The sequence below is a fragment of the Crotalus tigris genome, unplaced genomic scaffold (genome assembly GCF_016545835.1).
Source record: "Crotalus tigris isolate CLP2741 ecotype Arizona unplaced genomic scaffold, ASM1654583v1 scf7180000020724.653033, whole genome shotgun sequence".
NCBI classification, from domain to species: Eukaryota; Metazoa; Chordata; class Lepidosauria; order Squamata; family Viperidae; genus Crotalus; species Crotalus tigris.
In genome coordinates this window covers 584,179-606,103 of record NW_024098152.1, presented here as the reverse complement: position 1 = coordinate 606,103, position 21,925 = coordinate 584,179, and the positions used below count along the sequence as shown (strand labels likewise).

At 47.5% G+C, this 21,925-nt stretch overlaps 1 protein-coding gene across 2 annotated transcripts; it reads left to right on the top strand.

The window, feature by feature from the left end:
• The first annotated feature begins 6,115 nt into the window (after positions 1 to 6,115).
• YWHAE (tyrosine 3-monooxygenase/tryptophan 5-monooxygenase activation protein epsilon) lies at positions 6,116 to 20,632 on the top strand. 2 transcript variants are annotated; one of them, XM_039368258.1, is made up of 7 exons: positions 6,116 to 6,328; positions 9,395 to 9,594; positions 12,102 to 12,208; positions 13,309 to 13,515; positions 13,840 to 13,976; positions 18,050 to 18,096; positions 19,186 to 20,632. In XM_039368258.1, the coding sequence occupies exons 1-6, from the start codon at positions 6,265 to 6,267 to the stop codon at positions 18,055 to 18,057; spliced, it is 723 nt and encodes a 240-aa protein (XP_039224192.1). In that variant the 5' UTR covers positions 6,116 to 6,264; the 3' UTR covers positions 18,058 to 18,096; positions 19,186 to 20,632. The 2 variants fall into 2 exon arrangements, with proteins under 2 accessions (XP_039224192.1, XP_039224191.1); XM_039368257.1 differs by lacking the exon at positions 18,050 to 18,096.
• The last annotated feature ends 1,293 nt before the right edge of the window (positions 20,633 to 21,925 follow it).

Below are 21,925 nucleotides of genomic sequence, written 5' to 3'. Positions count from 1 at the left end.
ACTGGTGCACCAGCCAAAACTGGCAAAGGACCCCTCAAGCCACAGCTTCAACCTGCCAATTCGGCAAGAGCCACAAGTCCAGGAGGCCCTTAATTGACAAAACTACCTGGCTACCCAAATACAAACTGCTGCTCAACTTACACCTCGCAGAGTCCCCAATCCCGATGACCCTGGAGTAAAGAAAATAAAACGAGCTCCTCACCGATCAATGGTTCAAAGATAATCAAACCTCCCTGACATGCAGGGATAGCCTGGCTTACAAGGGGGGGGGGAATTATCTCTACCCGGTGGATGTCATTGCGTCCAACCTAGAGGAAGAAGCATCTGAATGGCTGAACAATCTATATAGTGAGCAAGCCCCCGAACTGGGAGATCCCCACCTTTTCCTCCTAGGACTGAGAGAAAGATTTGAGGACCCATCCATAGGCCTCAAAGCAGCAGAACAGATCCACAAAATAAAACAAGCCAGCAGGCCTGCCCTGGAGTACGTGCGAGAGTTCCACAAGATAGCAGGTCGAATAGAGGGGTGGCCTGAGCAATCCCTAATACATCACTTCATTGAGGGATTAGATGATCACCTCTCTCAGGCCTGCATCATTCGGGCAGTACCTGATCAGCTACAAGAGTGGTACCAGACAGCGATGAAGCTAGACATTAAGCTCACTCGCTATAAGAAGCCTCCCTCACCTGAAATTGAACCGAAACCAGAACGACCCAGACGACAACCACCCCCCTGGAAACACCCAACAACTACATCTATCGAAAGACCCAGGCCACCTGCAGGGCCATTGCTCATGTACTTCCGATGCAGACAACAGGGACATCGAGCAGCGAACTGCCCAGTTCCCTATCCCCAACAGCAGAGCAGACCGAGACCCGCAACGAAGAAGTCTGATCAGCAGCCAGCGAGAGGAAAATCCAATTGGATCAAACAAGAACTGGTTGCCCAAGTCACATCCCCCACACAGGAGGACGCCAAGACTAAGGCTGGATCCTTCCCCGCTCTACCCTCTCTTGACAGCGATGACGAAGGAGAGAAGTGTTAAAGAAACTATTGAATGCCAAGCTTTATGCCAAATTGTCAAAATGAGAATTTCACCAGACCCGATTAGACTATCTTGGCTACAGAATTTCCAATGAAGGTATTGAAATGGATCCAGCCAAGGTGAAAGCCATAATTGAATGGCAGCCCCCAAAGACTCACAAACAACTCCAAAGCTTTCTGGGTTTTTATTGTCAATTCATCCCCTCTTTTGCCGGTCGTGGCTTCCCTCCTCCTTTGCCTGTTTTGAGTAGTTCTACTGAAGCAGTAGATGTGAACTTAAATGGACTCCAGAAGATGGTAGAGGACAGGAAGACCTGGAGGAACATTGTCCATGGGGTCGCGATGGGTCGGACACGACTTCGCAATTAACAACAACAACAAATAAAAAGCAGGCTGATAGAAAGAGGGCTCCCCAAAGAACATTCCAAGTTGGGGAAAAGGTTTATTTGTCAACTAAATATTTATGCCCATTTGTCAACTAAATATTTCTTGCCCAGCAAGAAATTGGGACCGAAATTCTTGGGGCTTTCCCCCATAGTAAGGATCATCAATCCAGTCACCATAGAACTAAAGCTCCCTAGACTTTTAGGGAGAATTCACCCAGTCTTCCATTGCAGCTTGTTGAAACCTTATCAGGGCTCCACTTTAAGACCTCCCCCAAAGAAGGCACCCGGGCCCCTCGTAGTTGCAAGACAGACCCACTTTGAAGTGAAACGTATTCTTGACTCTAGAATTTTTAAAGGGAAATTGCAGTAGCTAGTACAATGGAAGGGATACACGTTGTCTGAAGCCACCTGGGTGAAATCCAGTGAGGTGAAAGCTGACAGGCTCATCAAAAGGTTTCATGCGAAATACCCCAACAAAGCGAAAACTAATCCTTAACCTATGCTTTTGTTTACATTGCAGGAACTGTCCTTTTTGTAAGGGGGGCCGGACGTCAAGACTGCTAACATCGGATGTTCTTGCTTGACATAAATGCAGAAGCAAACCTGTTTTATTTAACCTGTATATCACTTCTAGAGTTAAAGTCAAACAATGTTAGAATAGCGGGTTGGAAAGTATGTAATCAGGGAATAGTTAGCCACAACATATTTCAGTACAGTATTTCCAAGGTCAAATGGAACTAGAGGAGTTATAGGAGGGAAAATTCGCACTTCAAACTAATTGGATAACGTGTTTGATGACTGTTAAATGAAGCAATGAGTTATGTTTTGTTACAGGTGATTGGGGGAGGGAGGATTCAGTTTTTGGCTTCATTATGTACGTGCCAAAGCTATGTAGCAATAAAAGGATTCTTGAAGGTAAACAAAGCCTCAAAGTGATTTGAAAAGCTGCTTCTTTCGGAACCATGACATCTCCATTCAGATGCGCCCATAGACAAACCAGTAATTGGACATCCTAGAGATCCCCCTCCCCCCAATCCTCTGAGACTGTGTAGGCCACAAAGAATCCCAGATAATCTGCTAAGATGTTCTTCACTCTAGACCCTGCCCATGCAAAGTCCCGACCCAAACAATTCTGAACATTTGTGCCAACTAACTGTAACAACCAGCACTTGCAATTGCCTCCTTTGACTGCTCTACCAAAGTACATTCATTCATTCATTCATCGTATTTATATGGCCAACCATTTCTAGAAAAAGTGACTTTATGGAAATGAAGCCAAATGGCTCTAAAGATCTATTTGTCTGCCACCCTGTTGTTTGGCAAAATCATCTCCTTAATCACTAAAATGGTACAAAGTAAAAATAGTTTCATTTCTTTCATCTATGCATTTCTAGGCAATGCTGTTGAGTATTTGCCTTTTCATCTGTGTAAGGACCCACCTCAGCTAACCACCCAAGTCCAATTCAACCGTCACAGGATTGATGATGTGTTTGATAGGGAAAGGTCATACAAATTTAGGGCCTAATTTCTTAGAGGGTTGTAAAGGCTGCAAATACTTCATGGAGAGATATACTTGATCTCCAACTTTATATGGTTTTTGTTCCAAGTTCCATTTATTGGCCTGAGTCTTATAGGCTTTTCAGACTTAATTTAATCCAGGGGTGTCAAACTCAATTTAATTGAGGGCCGCATCAGCATTGCAGTTGCCCTCAGGGGGCCAGGTGGGTGTGGCCTACTGGGTGGGCGTGGAGTGGGTGTGGCCTACTGGGTGGGTATGGCCAGCTCTACATCGTTCACATCAAGGGTGCCTGTGGGGGCCTGGGCAGGAGTGGGGAGTCTCTGGCAGAAGGGGGTGGGACCAGGGCAAGCACCAAGGCATGGTCCACTGGAGGAGGGGGCTTATGGAGCTAAGACTGAATGCGTTTCAGCATAGATGGCCACCACAAAATTGTACATTAGCTCCTGGCTGGCCTGGACCAGGGCCAAGGCAGAGGGGGCTGTTCCCTCACTGTTTCCAGGATGGCTTCGTGGGCCACATGAAACCACTTTGTGGGCTGCATCCAGCCCCTGGGCCTTGTGTTTGACATGTCTGATTTAATCCATTCTTGTGAGGAGAGGATTTCAGGCTCCTTGGTAGGAAGTTCAGGCATGGCCACAAATGTTTGACCATTAGCTACTTGAAATGGAGTAAAACCTGTACTGGAGTGCACAGCATTATTATAAGCCACCTCAGCAAATGCTAACAGGTCAGACCAATTGTCCTGCTGATAATTAATGAAACATCTCAGATATTGTTCTAGAACTGAGTTCAGTCTGTCCCATTTGTTTGAGATGATGTGAAGATGATAACCCTTGGCTAGAACCCATCAGGTCCAGAAAAACTTTCCAGAACTTGGATGTAAATTGGACCCCTTTGTCTGAAACTATATCTTGTGGAGCCCCATGAAAGCGATTTACATTTTGCACAAAGAGTTTAGCTAAAATTTTTGCAGTTGGGATCTTGGGGCATGGGATGAAATGAATTTATCTAGAGAACAAATCCACTATGACCCAAATTACAATGTTTTCCGTGCTTTCAGGCAACTCCACAATAAAATCCTTAGAGATCTCTCTCCAGGGTGGCTACTGGTTGTAGCAGTCCTGGAGATTTCCCTTACCGACGTTTAGCCACTGTGTATGTGAGGCAGCTGGCTACATAGCTTTCTATGTGTCAAGGTTCCAACAAATGAAGCACTTCAAAGAATTTCCAGGCATTGTTTATCCTAAAAAATATTTTATTAATGTAACAAAATGTCGGCACAGCATGAAGAGAGATGCTAAGATCTAAATTCTCCTCCCCTGAGCACATATTTTTTCCAGCATGTTCCCTCCCCCAATCTGCTGTCATAAATCACGTTCTCCTATCAGGTTGAAGGGCAAAGGTTCTCTTCCGTTTATAGCACTGGATTTTTATCTAATATAATTACCCACGTACATTCTTTCTCCTCCTCCCCTCCCAGCGTCATCTGAGTTAACTCTAAAAATACCACACAGCTCTGCATATTTTGTCAGAGCAAGAACATCCAATGTTAGCAGCTTTGACACTATGTCCTTTTTCAATACAGGCCACCAAAATTGCCTTTTAATGAGATGTGGGGTCTTTACAAAACCAAAATGTCCGGCAGTTTTCAAGTCATGTCTCGCTTGTATTACTTTAAGTCTTAAAGCTCCTGGGACATAAAGTTTTTCTCCAATCCACGCTAATCCAACTTTTAATGCTCACAGGTTATTGTGCTTTCGAAACTACTCATCAGTCTCTAACCCAGTCTTAAAGTCCTGCAACAAAGTCTTTCCAACAGGATCCACGGGATTTGACTGGGCTCTGGTGGTTACCAGGGTTGCTAATTGATGAGGATGCAAAAATGGTTTAGTCACCTCTGCTTTCTTACTGTTAAATTGTGAATAATACATCAGCTAAAAAATCCCCCCCCCAGGGAGATAGCTAATAGTGAAATCAAAATGATGGAAATGTTGGGACCATCTTGCCTGTTTAGGGGGCAGCTTCCTGGGGGTTTTCATTGCTTCAAGATTCTTATGATCAGTCCATACTTGAAACAGTATTTTACTCCCTTCTAGAAAGTGCCTTCAAGTGAGGAGAGTGCATTGTACAGCATAGGCCTCCTTCTCCTAAGCTGCCCACCTCTGCTCAGTCTCAGATAATTTCCTAGAGGTGTAAGCACAAGGTTGCAATTGTCCTTCCTTGTTTCTCTGCAATAATACTGCTCCCACAACCACTTCACTAGCATCTACTTGAATTATAAATGGCTGTTCTGGGTCCAGATGTTTTAACACCGGCTCCATAGACAAAAGCTTCTTAAGTTTCTCAAAGGCTGCTTGACACTCTCCTGTCCATTGATGGGCAAGCATCTTCCGAGAGGGGAAGGAGGAAGACCTGGATACTGGACAGAGAGCTGCCAGTTTTATCACACTGGGTCAAGGTCCTTGGAGAGACTGGCAGGCTGGTCGTTTAGACGCATCGGGTTAGGCCTGTCCCAATTAACAAGGCCAGGCTTTGATTAAAAACAGGTCAATTGTTATCCCCTTCATGCATTGGCGAAGTGCCGCCCGAGCTTCTCCTCCTGACCAAGGGGAAACGGGGCCAGGCTGCGCGCAAAGCCTGCGTGTGGGGGGGGGGCGCCCCCAGACAAAGCAGGAAGAGAAGCGGCGTGGGCTGTGCCGGGTCCCCGTGGGAGGAGGACGGGTGTGCGTGTGGGGGGGGGGGTGTCAAAGGGGCTTAGAAAGTTGGCCGACGGACAAAGCCGGAGAAGTGGCCACAAGCGGCGTCAGAAGGAAGGCCGAGGAGGAGGAGCGGCGATCGGCCCTGCCGGGGACGGGCGGCCTGGAGGGCACCGAGGCCTGGCGCGTCCACGGGGGCCCCCGCCGGGTTGGGGGTCGAAGGCCCGGCCCGCTCAGCGCGGGAATCGCCCCGCCAGGGGACGCCGCTCCCTCCGGCAAGATATCCCTGGGAAGAGGAGGGGCCCAGCGCTTCTTCGGCCGGCCCGGGAGCCCCGGACGACGAAGGCTCAGACCCGATCCGGCCTGCCTCGGCGGGAAGCAGCGACGCCACCCGCGTCCGCCCGGCGGTTGCCAAGGGCCGGCCGTTGCTAGGGAGGGCGAGGGGGTGGGGCGGCGCCTGCGCGCGGCGCTCGCACTGCCCGGATGTAGCGGGAGGAGGCGCCGCCGCCATCTTTGCCCGGAGAGCAGCGAGAGCTGATCGTGGCTGAGCCCCCTCCGCCGCCGGACCATCGGTCTCCATCCGCCCCGCGTCGCCGCCCTCGCCCTCGCCCCACGGACATGGACGACCGGGAGGACCTCGTCTACCAGGCTAAGCTGGCCGAGCAGGCCGAGCGCTACGATGGTGCGCGGGGCGGCGGGAGGGAGGGAGGGCAGGGCAGGGCGCCAGGTGGGGGCGAGGCTGCAGTCGCCGGGCTAGGGCAAGGCGGCCGGCGGCGGCCGGCGGGGCAGCGGCGACAAAATGGCGGCGCGGGCGGCGAGGGAGGCGGAGGGAGTAGGGCGGGAGCGCCGGGCGGGGGGCGCAGACAAAATGGCGGCCGCGCGCTCAGGCGGCGGCGGCGGTGGGGAGGAGGCGGCGGCGGCAGAAGGAGGGGAGGGAGCAGGCTCTTGGGGAGGGGGGCAGTTAGAAGAGGCGCCCCCTCCGCCGCGCGGGGCGTCTCCGGGCATCGGGTCCGCTTGGCGGGAGCCCCCGAGCAACCTTCCCCCCCCTCCGAGGCCGCGGGGAGGGTGGGGGGCGGGGGGCTGCCGAGGATAGGGCGCGGCCTGCCTCTCTATCTCGGGGCGGGGGGGCAGCAGCAGCCCGGAAGCGCCTAGTACGTGAAGAAGCCCGCGCGGCTCCCATGCTGGGTGGGAGAGACCGGGCTTGCCCCAGGCAGAGCCCAGCGCCTCGGGCCATCCCCTCCGGCCCGCGGCGGCCGCCGCCCGCCTCCTTCCCCTTCTCTGGTCCCCATCTCCAGCGTTGCAAGTGCTTCTTTTCTCCCAGATGGGGGGGGGGAGAAACCCCAACACCCTCCCCTCCGCCCCCCATCCAGAATGGCTAAGAATGCGCTGCCCTTTCTCAGAATGCAACAGGAATAGTTGGATGGCTGTCCCCCAGCATCTCCCTCCCTGGCCGGGGTGGCTGCCTATCTAGCAGGAAAGCTGGAAAAAGCCAAGCCACGTTGTAGGGGAATAAGAAGAGAAGATAAACCCGTGTGCTAGACCAAACTCCTCCTATTGTTTGTTTTTGTTATGTATATCAGCAAAAGCCTGTGGGTGAGCAGGCCAGCAAGCTACCTGGGAGGAGGTTGCTGGCCTCATAAGGGAACAAGGCTCATTTTGGGACCCCACCAACACCAACACCACTTTGCAACGTACATGGGAACAAGCAAAAGCACAGTGCAAGCGCCATGCCTCCTGGTATTCCTGTCCGCTCCCCTCAAGTACCACTTGGGTATGTCAGGTCCACCCAGGGCACATATCTCTGGGCATAGACCTAAAAAAGAGTATTATAATAAAATCAACACTACTAATTGTAAACACAGCAATAAAGTATGAAATTAAGAACAGTTATTCCCATGCTTTGGACCTAAGCCAGGAAGGGATCAGAATCCTTTATGGATTTTGGAACCCCTAAATACTAAATAAAGAATACTGCTGCTGTGGTTTGCATGTGCTTCCCATCTAAAGTATTGATGAATTGTAAAATGCTGACAGTTGTACAATGGGATGAAAGACGTATTTTGAAAACACATTTTAATGGACAAAATCAAAATCCTTCCTATATTCCTAAACCTAGGTATTTTGCATCACTCAGATGTTGAAGTGGCTCTCTAGATATCAGAAGGGCTTACTTTATTATTTAAATTCTGCAATACATGGGAGAGATGGAATGGCTTTACCTGTGCTGTTCTGTGTTGGTTAGGTTCTTAGAAGAGGGCATATCATGAATGGGGTCTCAATGAAAAGTATCAAAATATTGGCAGAGAGACTCCTAAAATTGTTTAGGGATCCAGGTAGGTACATATGAGAGATGATCGTGGTCATGAACTTGTTAAGCACCTTGGACGCATCACATCCAGCCCCTTGCTCAGCACGGGACCCACCAAGACATCCTTGGCAGATGAACAGTCATCCTCTGAAGACACCGATTGAATGAGAACTTGCTGCTTCCTGTGGCAGTCTTCCGCTGACTGACGTAGTTCATGCAAACCAGAAGTTTCTCCTAACATTTTGCCTGAATGTATTTCCTTTAAATTGAACCCATTGCTTTTGGTCCTGGGGCAACAAAGAATCACTCCACTGCATCTCAGATGTTCCACAACTGCTATTATGTCTCCCTTCAGTTTTCTCTTCTGTGGACTAGATAACCAGCATTTGTAACTGTTCCTCTTAGGGTTTGGTCTTCCAGCCATTCACTACCTTGTTTGTCATCCTCCAAACACTTAATTTCTTGGTATCCTTTTTGAACCATAGTTCATAAAGCTAGATCCAGGACCCCAGATGGGGTCTGTCCAGGGCAGAGTAGAAGGGGACAGTCACTGTTCGTAATCTGGAACCTGCTTCAATTAATGCATCCCATTGCTGGCTTGTAGGTAACTTGTGATGAATAAGGACACCCAAATCCCTTTCAGCTGTCCTACTGCCAAGCCAGGTGTCCAGGCCATGTTATTATGTATTAGGTATTTTCACTGCCTTGAATTAAATATGAAAAAGGCAGGATAATAATCTAATAATGACAATTTAAAAATACTGATTCACGTCCAAATTGTAAGGGATGTAGTATGGCTGGAAAGCACATGCGTGGGTGCTCATATCTTGACTGGTCCTTTTGAATAAGCTTGAAAACTAGCTCTGTCCCAGAGGGCCAGATTGCTCTAGTGGGATGGGCAAGGGAAATGCTCATGGCTTGATACGAATCCAAGGGCATCTGAGTTTCATTTGCTAAGCAACCCTTCTCTTGTGTCGGGAGGTTCCCTTCTGTGTCCTCCTTACTTTCCTGTAGTATAATCCCATTTCTTCATGCTACTGTACAGGGGAGACATTCTATAGCTGATAGCAAGAATTTGCAAGAAGCAATCAGTGGAGCTGCCTGCATTTGGGATCTCAGCCACTCATGGCTCCAGTTGCCACGGCTGCAGCTTTGCTTTCCGGGCTGCTCCGCATTGCTGTGGCATTGATGCTTCAGAAGGCTTTGGTTAAATTGTGTCACAAAAGAGTTTTGCTGCTTGCATTTACGTTTGCTCCGTGGAGGCCTGTTGGTGTTGCAGCCTGATTTGTCTGACAGTCATAGTCCCTGGTTGCTCAGGATAAGTTTCTGGGTTTGAACTGTCAATGTTGGTTTAATTTTTGGATGACTGTAAAGTTTATTCCCATATTTGGTACGAGAAGCCTGACACGTAAGTCTGTATGTTGTGTATATATATTTTAGAAATGGTTGAATCAATGAAGAAAGTGGCTGGAATGGATGTGGAGCTGACAGTCGAGGAAAGAAATTTGCTGTCTGTTGCATATAAAAATGTGATTGGTGCCAGAAGAGCCTCCTGGAGAATAATCAGTAGCATTGAGCAGAAGGAAGAGAACAAAGGTGGGGAAGACAAATTGAAGATGATCCGGGAGTATCGGCAAATGGTGAGTGCTGCAATTGGGCCTCCTCAGTCCCCTGAACCGTGCTTGGAAGTGGCTGTGTTTTGTTTTGCAAGGTTTATGTAGCAGTGACATCTGGGTGGAGTGGAGGTATCTTTTTATCCCTTTCCCCTCCACTGTCCTGGGTGTGTGTGTGGACCACAGCATTTGTAGTTCTTGTGGCATTCTGGCACAGCTCTTCCTTCCTTCTTCCAATGGGCTGAAGGTAGACATGGATTGCCACGAAAGGGAGCTGTAGAGTCTGTCTGGAGGCATTGGAGCATGCCTCAGACATGTATCCTCTTTTCAGTGCTCTGGTGCGTTACTTACTAGAGACCTTTGAGCATGGCTCTGTGTGCGGGTGAAACTTGAACATGTTTCCTGGCTACAGAATAACTGTTGAGGGCGGGACAGAAATGGAAGGATGCCTCTTGAAGAAGAAGAGCATTCCACACTAACATTATTTCGTAGGTTTTGCTTGTTTATAAATGGAATTTAAGTTCCATTTCAGATACTGGGTTGGCTTAGGAGAGGTAACCATTATTCCTTGGGGAAGGAGGCACTCCCAGATTCTTAAAATAGATTCAGGAAGTGGGACGTCTTCATTGTTGTAAGGCAGATTCTCAATATATGAGGTTTGGGGGGCCTTACGTAGAAACCTGAGATACTTAGAACTATATAGTTTCTCATGCTATTGATAGGTTCTTTGTACACTTCTTCTGTCTGAACTGTACTTAAGTTCTCTAATTCTAAAAAAAATGTTATATGGCACTGAAGGAAAGATTCTAAACAATTGCACTCCGTTTGCTGGGTCAAGCCAAAATGGCTCATTAATATCAGTTCTTGCTTTGGAGCAGAGGATGGATAAATGATTCCAGGAAACTCAAAACTGAAACACACATAATAGCCGTTGTTCTCTGCTTCCTTGCCTCTCCTCAGTCCTTGTTTTCACAAAAATGCCTCTAAACATGCTAATGAGAAACTGTTGAACTTCACAAATATATCTGAATTTTTTTAGTCATATAATTTAAGCCTCAGTCTGGACCCTAACAATATTGGCAGTATTTTCCTTAGTCGTTTTTTAATTATTCTAAATAATGCAGTTTTCCACGTTGAGATGGTTCAGCCTGGGGGGGGGGGACGACGACTGGTTTGCACTGGCAGCTGCCACGATCACTTAGGCTTTGCAAAGGTCATTCAAGCTTGTGTGCGTGTATGTACGCACACCTTTGTAGGGTTAAGAGTCAAGGCCTCTTGGATTTGGAATCAGATGAGGGGCTCCCTGGATTTGATTTTGAGGCAAAATCTCAGTTTTCTTTTTCTGAAAGGAGAGGAAAGCAGAGGTCTATGTTAGGGCAATAGAGCTGCGTGCCTTGATCACTTGCCTTGACAAAACAGTGTGGATGTGCACCCTCCTCAAAGGGTTTCCAGATATTTAGGAGTTTTAACTGTCTTCAGTTCCTGATAGAAAAAAATTAGGCTGGTTACTCCCAGCAGCTGAATTCATTGGTGGGGATGTAGCATATCCGTGCGGATGTGATTTTTGGGATGGGCAGTCCCTCACTGGAACAGGCTAGATCTCACTCACTGAGCTGCCTCACGTCAGGCTGCCCTGCTCTTCCACTCAGGGTATCAGGGAAGATTAGCTGGGAATACTTGACCAGAGTTTGTAGCACCTTTGCATGTTGGGATCAGTATGCCACCTGAACATGCCATCTGGTGAAATCGGTGCTCAGGAATAAACCCCGACCACTGCTTTCTCAGAGCCCTGGCTTTGGTACAAGAGGAACCAGCTGGTCAAGAAGCACCCCTGTTTTTCCATTGGAGCAGAGAATGGGGTGTCACGGCAGCAGGTCCAAAATGGAAAGATGAGACAATCCGTGATCCCTTTCAGAGATATTTCCTTACCAGATTCCTCAATGCTTTTTTCCACAGTGACAAGATTGTACCGCCTTCGCTTGAAAAGCTGGGATACACTCAGAGATGGATTTGCTTTGAAAATAGCCATGTTGAACGTATAGTACAGGAAGTTTTTATGGCATTTTTTATGTCATAAATTGTTTTATGATCATTTTGTGCCGTAAAATGTTTTATAAAGTTTGCCAGACTTCAGTTCCAAGGAAGTCATTGGCCCCAGATTGTGGACACGTTCTGTAAGTTGGCCCATTTGAGATACTTTGGTTCAAAAATTGGTTAAAATTGTGGAAGTGGGAGTTTTAATAGTGTATAGAGAAAAGATGTCCCTATCTAGTTTCCCCACCTTCTCCCATAGGTGCTGCGGGGGGGCAGGGGTTGTTTAGGTCAGCCGCCTAATGCTGGAGCCGTCAGCTGTTGTGACTAGATCAGCAGGGCGGGGGGAGGGGGGCATTCTCTGAGAGGCAGGAAAATGTATTGGCATAATTTGACTGGCAGTTCTTTTTCTCTTCCTCATATGTTGTTGGTTGAATTCAGGTTCAAATGCTTTGATTAAACCCTAAGTTCTCTGAAAAAAGCTTTTTTTTCCCCCTTCCAAGGTTGAGACTGAATTGAAACTAATCTGTTGTGATATTCTGGACGTACTGGACAAACACCTCATTCCAGCAGCCAATACTGGTGAATCGAAGGTTTTCTATTATAAAATGTAGGTACCAGGTTGTAGGCATAGTGTGTGTGGAAAAGAGTGTGTGCTTTAACTAAACTGCTTATTTGTAGAAATCCTCTCTGTCTTAAAAAACAAATCTGAATGATGAAAACTGAATTTTTTTCCCACCATGATGGAGATATTGAACACCCATGGAGGTAAGGAAATGGGCAGATTCATTGCATCTGCCTAGGCAGGAAAACAAGCAGGATGGGAGAAGCAAAGGATAAAGAATAAAAAAACAGTTCCTTTGTTCTTTACATCATGTATCTGTTTTTCAACCCATATAAGCCATCAGCTCCTAAATGCATCCTTTTGTGGGGGGGTTGCTCTGTCTCTGTGGGTGTTCGTGTGTTGCTCTTACTTTAGCTCTCAAGAAGCATAAGCTGAGATTTGGGGAAATTTGTCATTGTCTCACCATGAACATGCAGCCTGTTTATTTTTCATTAAATGGCATAAGCTTTGTGCTGCCTTTTCAACTGAAGAGAATTGAACTAAGTTCTGGGTTTTTTTTCCCCCTGCCAAGAGAGAAATGAGCAAAGATGTTCACATTGGGCAAACAGGTTTAAGTAGGTCTATTTATTATTTAAAAGTTTATGCTCCCAGAGTAGGTTACTTAATAATTGGTGAAAAAAATGCAGTTTGGTTTTTCAGTTGACTCGCCCTGGTTCCCTTCCCCCTTCTGCCTCATTCATTTTTATTGCATTAAAATATTTAATTGCGGAGGGGGGGGATCAAGAATGCAGTAATTGGCAAATCATGAGAATCTCACATGCCATGCAAATATAGCTAGTTAACACAATAGTAATGATTTATTAATGTGCTTCCTGACTCCCAGTGAAATTTCAATCACACTTGCCAAAGGTTTGAGTGAAGAGCCGGGTCTTTGGGGCTTTTGAAACACCACCAGGTTGGGGGGGGGGGGTTGCACAAATCTCCGGGAGCAGGTGGGCATGTTTAAAATACTAAAATTCAACCCTTTATCCCATTAGTTAGAAATAACAGCGGCCCCAAGAGATTGAAACCCACTCCAGCAATAGGTCTTCTTGCGCCTCCAAGGCCTGGACTTGCTCCTGACTGCTTTTCATTCCCTTGTCCAGGAAAGGGGACTACCACAGGTATCTCGCTGAGTTCGCCACAGGAAATGACCGGAAGGAAGCAGCCGAGAACAGCTTGGTGGCTTATAAAGCTGCTAGTGATATTGCAATGACAGAACTTCCTCCAACACATCCCATCCGCCTAGGACTTGCCCTCAACTTCTCCGTTTTCTACTATGAAATCCTTAATTCTCCTGATCGTGCCTGCAGGTAAGTGGAGGCACGCAGAGTAATAAGAGAAGCTAGGAAGCGGCGACTCTTAGAGCCCTCCGGGAATGAGTGTCTCGGGGAGCTCCAGGCTAGGGCTGCCCTCAGATCGCTCTGGAGTAGCACTGGAGGAGGAGGAAGAGGTTCCCTCCTCCACAGGTATGGTCAGAGGAGACCGAGCGGGTCCTGAAAAGGGAGGCCCCTGCAAAACTTAAGTGACCTTGGGGGGGGAGGGGTTGTTTTATTGCCAGGCTTGAGGTCTTCACCAAGCAGGAGCGGTTGATTCTCTTGGCATCTTTTGCTACTGTGGTCATCCTCTGCTTATAGGTTGGCAAAAGCCGCTTTTGATGACGCAATTGCAGAACTGGATACGCTGAGCGAAGAAAGTTATAAGGATTCTACACTTATCATGCAGTTGTTACGTGATAACCTGACACTATGGACTTCAGACATGCAGGGTGATGGTGAGTAGCCCCAGCAGGCCCAGCCTCCCCTGTGACCTCGGGTGACACACCGTAACGGAATAGGAACATACCCCTGGGCGTAAGCTTAGGCAGCCCGGGGGCTGGGTAGGGAGTTGGAATAAAAGATACTTCTTTCCCCCTGGCAGAAGAAGCAGCCCCAGAGGTCCTTTTATAGTGTATATTGGGGTGTGCAGTTCACAGATGGGAAAAAGAGCTCCCTCTTCAGCATATTTGCAGAGGAACTGTCAGGGCTTCAGCATACCAACGCTCCCCCACCGCACACCCCCTCCTTGCTTGCACCTGAAGCTGCTGTTAGCTCCATGGCCTTGTTATTAAGGTCCGCACAGTCTGGCTTAGACCAAGTATTTAGAAGCCAATAAATTGTTTTTGGGAAGATTCTGCAAACTGCTTCATTTTTTATGAAAGGGACAGGGTAAGTGGGAAGAAACCCAACCGTGTACTCTGCAGAACACAGGCCAGTTTGGGGTTTTAAGTCTGCACAAGTCTTAACTGAGCTTCTTTTACGTTACTTTTGAATTTTGTGTTTCCAAGGGATTTCCTCTGGTGTGCCAATAGCTTTTCTTTGGTTGAATGACCCTTGTCATGGATGTAGTGCCGGACATTTAAAAGCACACCACCCTTCTAGTTGCCTGATTAATTCCAAAGTTCTTCCAGCTGTATGGAGACTGATAATCTCTGGAGAGCCTTTTATATTTATAGAGTTGCAGTCCATTCCTGGTTTGGCCATGGGTTTTAAAAAATTCCTACAGTGTAATTTTAAAATTTGAGAAAAGGGTACTGTAGGGGGAGGGATCTTCAGCCATTGAACAGAAATGTTAGTGCAGACTTATCTAGTTTCTGATCTTATTTTCAAACTTCATTCTGTTACAGAGAATTGTCTCTTTTATAGCCCTCCCTTTATGACATTTCTTTCACCCCATCAAAAATATAACTTATATTTGTCATGCATTCTATGTTGTTACCTGAGAATAACACGTAATAGTTCGAATGGATTAATGTAAATTATTATTTTCAGCCCCTGTATTTGTATCTAAAAGATAAAAAGATTTTAAATTCTTCCAGCCTACTTTCTCTTTTGGAATTCATTCATCTCCTGAGCATTGCTGAGATTTTGGCTATGATTAATGCGTTGTTTGGTAGTTGAATATTGTGTTTCCCCAAAAATAAGACCGGGTCTTCTTTTTTTGTTTTTGGCCTCCAAAAGAGGCACCAAGTCTTATTTTCGGTGTGTGTGTGTCTTTTCACTCACCTCCGGCACCGACAGCCCTGGCCGGCCAGCCCACTTCTGCGGCTGAAGGAGCAGCTTCACTCTTCAGTTCAGAACGGAGCTCTGGCCTGCATTTTGCAGTCAAAGGCCTTTCTGGAAGGCCTGTGCAGACAAGAACTGAGCAACGGATTCAATCCGTAGCTTGGTTTTTGGCTGCAGAGGCCTTGCAGAAGCAAGGTATGGATTGAATCCATAGCTTGGTTCTTGGCTGCAGTGGCCTTCCGGAAAGGCCTTCGACTGAGAAATGCAGTCCTGGGGGCACCGCAGAAGAGATGAGCTGGCAAGGAGAGGCTTGGCCGCAAGGTAAGCCAGGTTCAGGGCACGCTTCACCCCCACCCCTACCCCAGCTTGATTTTTAGGTGTGTGCCTCACCCTAAAACTAGGGCTTCTTTTTTGAGGGTAGGGCTTATATTAGGCCCACCACCCCCCCAAATCAAGCTAGGGCTTATTTTTGGGGTAGGTCTTACTTTTGGGGAAACACAGCAGAGCAATGGTTAAATGTTTATGAAACTTATGGGTTTCCAATATTTCTGAATAAAGATGACCTAAAATGTGATTACTTCTCCCCACAAGCTCTAAAACTAGATAAGATCACTCAGTCAAAACAAATGAACAAAAAACATTAAATTTGGTCATTTCTTCATTGAGAAAAGCAGTCCTATTTTATATGTGAACCTTTTTTTTTAGGAACTGGTATGCATGCCCCCCCTCCTCTCAGCAGCAGGGGGTTGGACTAGAAGATCTTCAAGGTCCCTTTCAACTCCCACGCTAACACCAGATCACCTTCCCACCAATTGAAACTCACGGCTCTTAATTTCCCCTTCAAATAAACTGGTAGCCCTAGGGCCACTTTTCCCACCCACCAATATGTAGCTTTCGATCATTTTCTTCAGGGAATAAATAAACCAAGTATGTTTTTGACATTTGTTTGGGTTCTCTTTATCTAGTTCTAGGACTTGTGAGGAGAATGTGTTATAGGTCATATTTCATCTTTTAGGTCATATTCAGGCAGAAATATTGAAGATTCTAAAAGGTTCACAAACTTTTGTGTGTTTGTGTGTTCCTGGATTGTGCGTGTTCTCGTATAGTTTCCGCGTTGCAGCATTATGTGTAACGTAAAGGTTCACCAGATGGCTCTGGTATACCACGTATATAGCGGTGAGGATCATAGTTTTGATCCGATAGGAAGCTGACAATATAAAGTTCTTTCACCTCTTTTGTCTTGTGTCCCATATTCGTCTATAATAGCAGGGTTTATTGCTGTGTTTTTAAATTTAGCTGACGACGTTCCAGTAGCTTGAGACAGTTCACAAGAATATGTATATTGCATATAAAAATATAAAAGCATTTATCACTTTGGAAACTTTGAAACAAAGCAGTACAATGTCTGAAATTCTAAAAAACAGTAGATTTTAAGCTGCACAGTGTTCCCACGAAGGACCCAGGAGTGCAAAGAACGCCCTACCAGGGTCCTGCAGTTTCTTTGGGTATAAAGCATGTAAGACGAGCACCCTGAATTGGGTTCCCAAAGCACGCAGCGCTGCTCGCTCGACACAGGTGATGCGGCCTCCCCTGGATGTTCCACTTCCGGTTGATTGATGCAGCTTAATTCTGGCCCCACCGTCTTCAAAGTCTTTCTCACAATAAGGACTGCAGTGCAATCTAAACTTGAGGCCACCAGCACATGTTTCTGTCCTCCCGAGAGGAGTATAAACTCTGCAGATTTAATGCCGGGCAACACGCAGAGAGCATTCTCTCCTTTCTTCCGAACCGCAGAGAGGGCAGACTCCCTGGTCTTTACTAATGCTGCTCTGGTCTTTCCCCCTCTCTTTCCCCCAGTTGGTTTCATCAACATTAATGTTTCTCTCTGCATCCCAAACCTGGTGGAATGAGAGCCGGGGGAGGCTGGGGAGCGTGTCCTTCTTCGCCTACCAGCCTGGTTTCCCAACACCGTCTCCATCAACGGGAGACACAGGTGTCCTGGTCTTGTCCTCTTCTTGGCGTGGGGGAGCTTGAAGAGATGATTGGGTATCTCGGCAAAGACAGCACAGAGAAAGCGGGTGCACATCACACTTCTGGAAGGAAACTCTTAACGGCTTTTACCTAAAGAGAGCGCTGTTGCTTGGCAGCAGAATTTATTTATACAGCCTCTGCTGTTCTGCACGTGTTTTCTCTGGCTGCCTCCCCTGTTTTCAAACCTAGGTTGTCAGCCAGCCGCTGAATTCACTGACCGGACAGTACCCAGTCAATTGATCTCCGAGTCAGATACAGAATCCTGGCTAGTCCTTAGAACCAAGAACGATAACATCTAAATGATTACCTCTTCTAGGTGAAGCTGCATGATGATTGTTTAGATACTGCTGTTCTTGGTTTGTGCTGCCCAACAGAAACCTGATGGTGTGGGAAATGCAAGAGTTTGTAACTTGCTGGCTGGTGGAATACAGGTTGAGAAGACAGACTTGGGTGTCTTGGTCAGTGTCCCGTTGCAGAATTCCTGTCCTCCTAAAGGGTTGAAAGGCTTAGGGTTCCAGGAGAGACGGGGATGGGGGCAGAGTGCAGCAGTCCTTGTTCTGGTTTTGTGTGTGTGTGTGTGTGTGTGTGTGTGTGTGTGTGTGTGTGTGTGTATCTTGCTTTCCTGTTTTCTGATGCCTTACAATTTCAGTGCTCAACAAGTAAATTTGGGCTGAGGTTCCTCCCCTTTTGATGCTTTTTCTAATCATAGTCAAATTCAATAGGTTACCTTTTCTTAACTCCAATTTTTCTCCCTTCCTTTTCCATTATGTAGATTCTTAAAAAGGAACTCCACCTGTTCATTTTCTAATACTCTACTTTGTAAGTCTTCATGATGACCCTGGAGAATACCTTTTCCCCTCTTGTCACTCACTAATCGTGCTTGCATCATGCTTGCATCTCTGACTCATGCCAGGGCTATGCACCAACTGTCCCTCCTGCCCCCTCCCCCCCAGTGAAGGTCCACCACTACATCTTACATACAGCGGGATGATTGACTGTACACCCTCATAGATGGTCAGTCCTTTCATTGCATCCCATGAGGGTAGAGTCACAACTTAGCCTGCTATTTTGTCTGAATTTAGCCTTTCTTGGACCCCGTGAACCAGCAAGTTGGGCAGGTTGTGTGTGTCCCTTTTACTGGCACAAAAACAATTCTTGAACTGTCCAAAGAACTCTGGCATAGTGAAAGCCGAGCTTTTCTGCTGGTTGATGTGACCATTGCATGTCAAGCCGTGTTAGATGTGTGGTCTCCTGACCTTAGGGAGACTTGTGTGCAGAGAGCCGGAGGCAGCTTGCTGGTGGCAGAATGCAGTGGAGCAGCCCATCTCTGTTGCATGCTTCAGTTGGATCAGGTGGCTCCAAATTAACAAGAAGCATGGAAACATCTGTGGTCAAAAGGATCCTGAGTTGCTTTTGTCCACAGCTGCTTGTATTTGGGGTTGAAAAGTAACTAGAACACGGATGTCAAACTCGCCACGTCACATGACGTGTCACGACATATCGTGACTCTTTTTGCATTGCCGGCAATGGGGTGGGCGCAGCTTCGGTATGATGAAGGGCCGGCAGTTTGACACCCCTGAACTAGAATTTGCTCTTACTGGAGTAGGTTTGCAGGATTAACTAACATCTTGCTGGTGAGATGTGGACCCTGAACTGCTTCCTTTGTCCTCACTGGGTTTCCGTGTGGGAGAGAACACTTCTTGGGGATCACTCCCTTGGTTGAGCCTTATGGTCACTGCCCCTCCACTGTCCATCTGCCTCTGCTGTGCCTTGGGCTGTATGGATTGCCCTACTCACGGGGGAAGGGGGGGAATTCCCAGAAGCACCGGCAAAGGGGTCTTCAAGGTCAGGTGGCAGTGCCTGCTTCTCTCCCAGGCATGGCCTAACTCTGCTGATTTTTCTTCCCAGGTGAGGAACAGAGTAAAGAAGCGCTGCAGGATGTGGAAGACGAGACCCAGTGAGATATTCAAGGCCAACAAAAGACCCCATCTTTGTCCCCCTTCTGCCCCCCTTCCTCAAAGTCCCCCCTCAGTCTCTCCCTGGGAGCCATCTTATCTGACGTTGTGATGGGTCCCAGAATTTAGGTTCCTACCCTGTTGGTTTTTTTTTTTTTTTTTTTTTTTTTACACAGTTGAAAAGTTCTTTAAAAGGCAAGAGTGAATGTCTGTGGATTTTACTGGTGCCAGCTTTCAGTTTCTTTAAGACACTAACCGGACTGGCTGCATGGAGGCTTTTTCTGAATTCCTGTGTGTCTTCTGTCAGTTGGAGGTAACATCTGGAAGCCATTAGAGTTCTAGCGGAAGTATTTTGCACTGTGAAGTGCAGATGGTGGCATTTTTCATTTTTTATAATTGTTTAAACAATTTTATACCAGTGTTTAAAATTGGGCGTTTAGCTTGAAGTTACAGGTTTCATTGGAACAGTTCTTGTAATGGTTTTGCTGTAAAACAAAACGAAAATTCAAAACCGCTGAGGTGATGGATGCTGGTAACGGTTCACCATCCGTGGCTGCTCATTCTTGCCTTCTCTTTACTTTCCCTCCAAGCAGGTGAGCATTGAAGGTGGCGTTGGAAAGCCTGCATGTGTGTTAAATATTGTTCTCTCCCTCTTCCCTGCCCTCTTTGCTAGCTCAACCTCTTTTGTTCAGTATGTGTAACTTGAAGCTAATTTGTACTACTGGATATCTGACTGGAGCCACAGATACAGGATCTGTATTGTTCTTACTGAAACACAGCATGGAATTAACATTAAACTTAAATAAAACAACCCTAAATTAAAATGATGCCAAATACTACTGCTACTTTACCCTGGTCCCTATTCAGCAAGAGGTGCAGGCAGAACAAGTAGCAGGAGAAGCAGAGTTTATGGAGGAGAGTCGGTAGCTGTAATTTCATTAGGTGGACTCAGCCAGGATTTGGGAGTCTAAATTTGTGGCTGGATACAGAGCACCCTCTACCACCCTGAAGGTTGTACCTGCTTTGGCAGTGGCGGCTTGAGGCGATGCTTCCACCCTCTAAGCAAGCAACAGTGGGTCAGGTTGAGCTAGAGCACCTCTCCGTCTCCCCCTCCCACCTCCTTTCTTTCGCCCTCTGACTTTCTCAGCAGCTGCTTCCTTCCAGTGTTCATCTCAACTTACATCTTGTTCATTTCTTTCGGCCACGGGCTAGTAAATATTGGAGGGATTGTGTGGTAATTTTACATACACTCAGAAACATTTTTCTTCAGTGCTTTGGCTCTTCTTTTTGTCTGTGAATGCCTTATCACGTACCTCTGGTCTGACCTGTATCATTTGGGATTCCCCTTCGGACTGAGCAGCAAGTCTGTTGGATAAATAAAATACTGTGTAAAGATTCTGCACCTCGGCGCCCTCTCTGCACAAGCCTTTCAAACGGGGGGAACCTCTCAGCCATCACCCAGCATCAAGCCAAGCGCTTCACCTCTTGCCAGAGCACCGTTGGGAGGGCCCAGGGCATGTGCCCCCAGGTTCCACCCAGGGGCAGTTACAAAATATGCACCTGTGTGAAAAGGCAGTTTCCTTGATCCCATGGAAGCCTCTCTTCCCTCCCACTCCCCGAAAGAGAGAGATATTTGGCCTTGCTAAAATGGCTGGCACCTTCCTTAGGCTAGTTATTTCCTGGAAAACCCATCACTGAAGATGCTTTTGGACTTCTAGGACACCATTTCTTAATCCCTGGTTTTACCAAACATGCTGAGACCCCATCAAGCAGGGCAAGGAGAGAGTCGTGCCAGCAGAGCAGGGTGATGCCTCTGGGCAACGTTGGGAGCTCCAGTTCCAAGGCCTCTTTTGCATGGGGCATAAGAAGCCTCTCGACCAGCAGCCCTGCACAGAGTCCTGATGAGGCCTGGGGCTTCTGTGTCCAAGGGGAGCTCCGAGCCCATTCTGGGCAGCCCAGGGAATGGGGGGAGTGTGTCACCCAGGGCAAGGCAGGGCCCTGCTGAGGGCACTGCCTGGGCTGCTCCTGCTATGTCTTGCAAGGGTAATGGGCCAAGATGGCATAAAATGGGTTTTCCAGAGCTTTTACCCAACACCTTGAATGCCCACAGGATTTCTTGCCTTTTCTCTTGGACCAGTTGAGACTTAGGGGCACGGCTCTCCTCTCAAGTGGTGGAATAGGTTGTTGAATCATGCTGTAGGTTTACCAGGGGTCATGTGGCCTCCCAGAGCCAGAGAGCAGCAGGTTGAACCCGCCACTCTGCATCCAGAAGCTTGACTCAAGCCAGGCAGGTTTCAGCTGAGTCCTTGTTGGTCCCTTTAATCGTTTACCAGTTACAAATAGCGGTGGGCATAAACATACCCTCTGGTGCTGGTCCCGTTTGCGAGCTATCCTTGCTCAAAGGCTGTCCCGATCTAGTGGGGCAGAGAGGAATTGGCAGACTAAAAGGGACAGCTTTCAGGAAGCCCCATCACTTCACAAAACATCTCGCCATCACTAAAGTTACAGCTGACCAGAATGCTACCATTCGCTTTATACAGCACCACTTCTGGTCCTCCCCCCTGGTACCCGTCAGGGGAAACACCCCATGACTTGGGGCAAACCTGGGTATTCACCGCTGCTGATTGGAGGTGGAGTGGATGGTTTTCTTGGCCTTCAGTTCTTCATGCTCGAGTCCCAAAGCTGCAGGGAGC